The sequence below is a fragment of the Triticum aestivum genome, chromosome 1D (assembly GCF_018294505.1).
Source record: "Triticum aestivum cultivar Chinese Spring chromosome 1D, IWGSC CS RefSeq v2.1, whole genome shotgun sequence".
Taxonomy (NCBI): Eukaryota; Viridiplantae; Streptophyta; class Magnoliopsida; order Poales; family Poaceae; genus Triticum; species Triticum aestivum.
Genome location: NC_057796.1, coordinates 468,202,598 through 468,205,476, shown reverse-complemented (window position 1 = coordinate 468,205,476; position 2,879 = coordinate 468,202,598). Strand labels below are relative to the sequence as shown.

At 52.6% G+C, this 2,879-nt stretch overlaps 1 protein-coding gene across 1 annotated transcript; it reads right to left on the bottom strand.

The window, feature by feature from the left end:
• Positions 1-405: 405 nt before the first annotated feature.
• Positions 406-1,386, bottom strand: LOC123183056 (cell number regulator 2). Its single transcript, XM_044595791.1, has 2 exons — positions 780-1,386; positions 406-678 (listed from the first exon to the last, which is right to left on the bottom strand). The coding sequence occupies exons 1-2, from the start codon at positions 1,255-1,257 to the stop codon at positions 599-601; spliced, it is 558 nt and encodes a 185-aa protein (XP_044451726.1). The 5' UTR covers positions 1,258-1,386; the 3' UTR covers positions 406-598.
• Between the last annotated feature and the right edge of the window lie 1,493 nt (positions 1,387-2,879).

The following is a 2,879-nucleotide window of genomic DNA, read 5'->3' as shown; positions in this document are numbered from 1 at the left end:
CATTTAGATTAGGTATTAATTATACCTCCAGAGCCGGACTAGTACCGCTTAATTGACATAAATATAACGAAATCCGTCGTGTCTATATGAAATCCGTCTTGTTTATATGAAATCTGGCCATGTTTGGTTTATCCAAACTTCAAAAATAAAATCTAGTTTTTAATCTGTTTGAAGGAATTTCGTCCAGTTAATTCGATTTGTTGGCAAGATGTATACGGCTAGCGTTGGATGACGTCCTCCCGCATCCGTCTCTGTGGACTGGTGCCCCTATCCGCGGACGGATGCGGGAGAAAATTTACGGGTCGCCGTTAGAGGTGTCCTTACCCTTTTCTCCTCTTAATATAAAATACGCATACTCATGCATTTTTTTTTTTGCGGGTGACATACTCATGCATATTCTAGATAAAAAAGGGAAAATACGTTTGCAGTAACATTACACAAAGTAGTAGTCGTGTGTTACACAGTATTGTATACAGAAACCTGCAAAGTAAGTAGACACCGGCACCGCAAAGACGCCGAACAGCATAGAGATTACTTCTTTCTACTACACAAGGACGCACACTTTAGGCGTGTCTTAGAGAACAAAAGCACAGATCGATCAACGGGTCATCCCTGGGTGCATGAGGGGTGGCATGGTCGCCGGAGTGCGTCCTTGCCTCTCCATGTTGGCGTGCCATCCTGCATGCAGAGGTTCATGTCGCCGGTTAGCACATAACTAATCCAATTAGGTTACATGCATATGGACATATAGAGAGATAACATTAGCAGTAGGTGCGTACCGAGGTTCATGTCGAAGCCTCTCTTCTTGAGCTCGCGGTACTCCTGGCAGAGCGCGCATGGCTCGCAGCACCAGTGGATGCAGCAGTCGGCGCAGGGGCTCTCCTGGAGGCCGTAGTGCGCGCGCATCTTGGCGCGGTAGAAGCAGGAGTAGACGCACTGGCAGCCCGTGAGCAGCATGATGAGCGCGTAGAGCGCGCCGCTGGCCCCGCACGACGTCGACCCGCGGTCGATGATCTCCGCCACCTGCCCGAACGTGATGCACGGGCACAGGCACGTGATGCAGCAGTTGCCGCAGTCGTCGAAGCAGTCGCACAGCCCCGTCGACCACGCCGCCAGCGGCGCCTGCCCCGCCTGCATCGCGAACGCCGCCGTCGGCGGCGCCGCCTGGTAGTAAGCGCCCGGCCCGCCGCCCGTGCGGGCCGTGCCGGCGCTCATCGGGAAGCCCGTCGCCGGACCGTCCTCCGGCTTCGGGTACATGGGGACCTCTTGTGCACGCGAACTGCTACAAGACAGGAGGAGCCAAGCGAAACTGCCCAACACCGTTGGCGGTTGTGCCGTGGATGGCCTTGGCCTTGTTCCGGACGGGGCGGGCGAGGGGTATTTTATGGACTACTGGCTGCCTGATCGACGACGCAAACACACCACGCCCACGCGATGATAACCATGCATACAGTCCAGCCATAATGCCCGCGTCGTTTCCCTTGGGTCGGGCCGGCCGTTCATGTCCACTGGTTGGCGGTTGCCATGGCATACATTTCCAGGAAACTACGTCGAACGTCCCTATACTCTACGGGTGTTGGCCTGGCTCGCGACTTTTCTGGCGCGAGGCGTGAAGACTGAGGGCATGAGATGGGGGAGACCGGAGATGGAGATGCGTGTGGTGGTGGGGGCGTAAGTCTACGTCGTGGCGTGACGAGGGGTGCACTGCACTGACTGATGGCACCATCTCAGCCGGCGACTCGGCGGTCAACCTACTCGTCGTCGTCCGCCGGCCGCCCGGTACGACGGGGCAAGTTTAATTTGGTTTGAACGAACGGGTCGCTATCGGATTAGGCACCGCTCTGTTCAACACGATTCAAACCACACCAATATTTTTTTTTTAAAGAAGAAGGACCCCCGGCCTCTGTACTATCTGGGCGATGCATGCAGCCACTTTATTAATTATTCACAAAGACCTTACAAAAAGATATAACAGTAAGTCTGAAGCCACCGTCTAGACAACAACTATTGCTACTCCTATCCAGTTGATGTAGGGATGCTAATAGTCTGGGCCTAATACCAAACAAGCCTCGCAGCCAAACTTAACATCTAAGACCTGATGCCCCAACCAAGCCACTTGCCGGGTATGGGGCACACACTGGTCCGGCGCGCTCTCAGAGGCCGCCGCCGCCAACTGCCAACACTCCATCTTCAGAGCTGTACTGACGCATCAACCTTGCCCGGTCTAGCTACCGTCGACGGCACCACCTCCCTACGCGCGAACTGCTGAGCACGTCGCGGTCGCCGCCGGTACACCTCAGCGCCATACCGCCAAGTACCACCAGCCGACACAGCTTGAAGTCTTTGAAAGATCTGTCGTGCGTAGCACCTGCCGAACAGGCATGACAAAGCGTAGCATCTGTCGGCCAGACATGACTTGACATTTCCACTGAAGCTCCGTGCAAGACGAACCACACCGATATGACGCAAGTGCATTGCAATTTGCAAGTGATGTACCCATGCAGCCTGTCGAAGAGGGGCCGAAACAGCATGATCTAGTTACTGTATTAGGCTAGTCATAGTGGGAGTAACTTAACTAGTAACATAGTGCACTTCGAGAAAATTCTGCTTATGTGACAAGTAATTAATAAGAGGTGGTAACATAATATGTTACTGTAACATAGCGCTTTCCAAGACAAAATGAGTCTACGAGCTAATCAATGAAGTCATCTATGATACTACTATTATATTACTTTGCATTATGAAGGTAGTAACTTAGACTAGTGTCATATGCATGACTAGTCTAAGTTACTCCCCACTATGACCAGCCTTAGTTATCTGGCACAGAACCATGCCACCGGTGACCCTCTTCTTTATTACCCCCTAGTATTGTTTTTTGA

Bases quoted from the DNA above. Each gene is read 5' to 3' on its own strand.
- LOC123183056 (XM_044595791.1), bottom strand. From the start codon at position 1,257: ATGTACCCGAAGCCGGAGGACGGTCCGGCGACGGGCTTCCCGATGAGC. The intron at 679-779 runs GTACGCACCTAC...CTCTGCATGCAG, and splicing joins AGGCTTCGACATGAACCTCG to GATGGCACGCCAACATGGAG.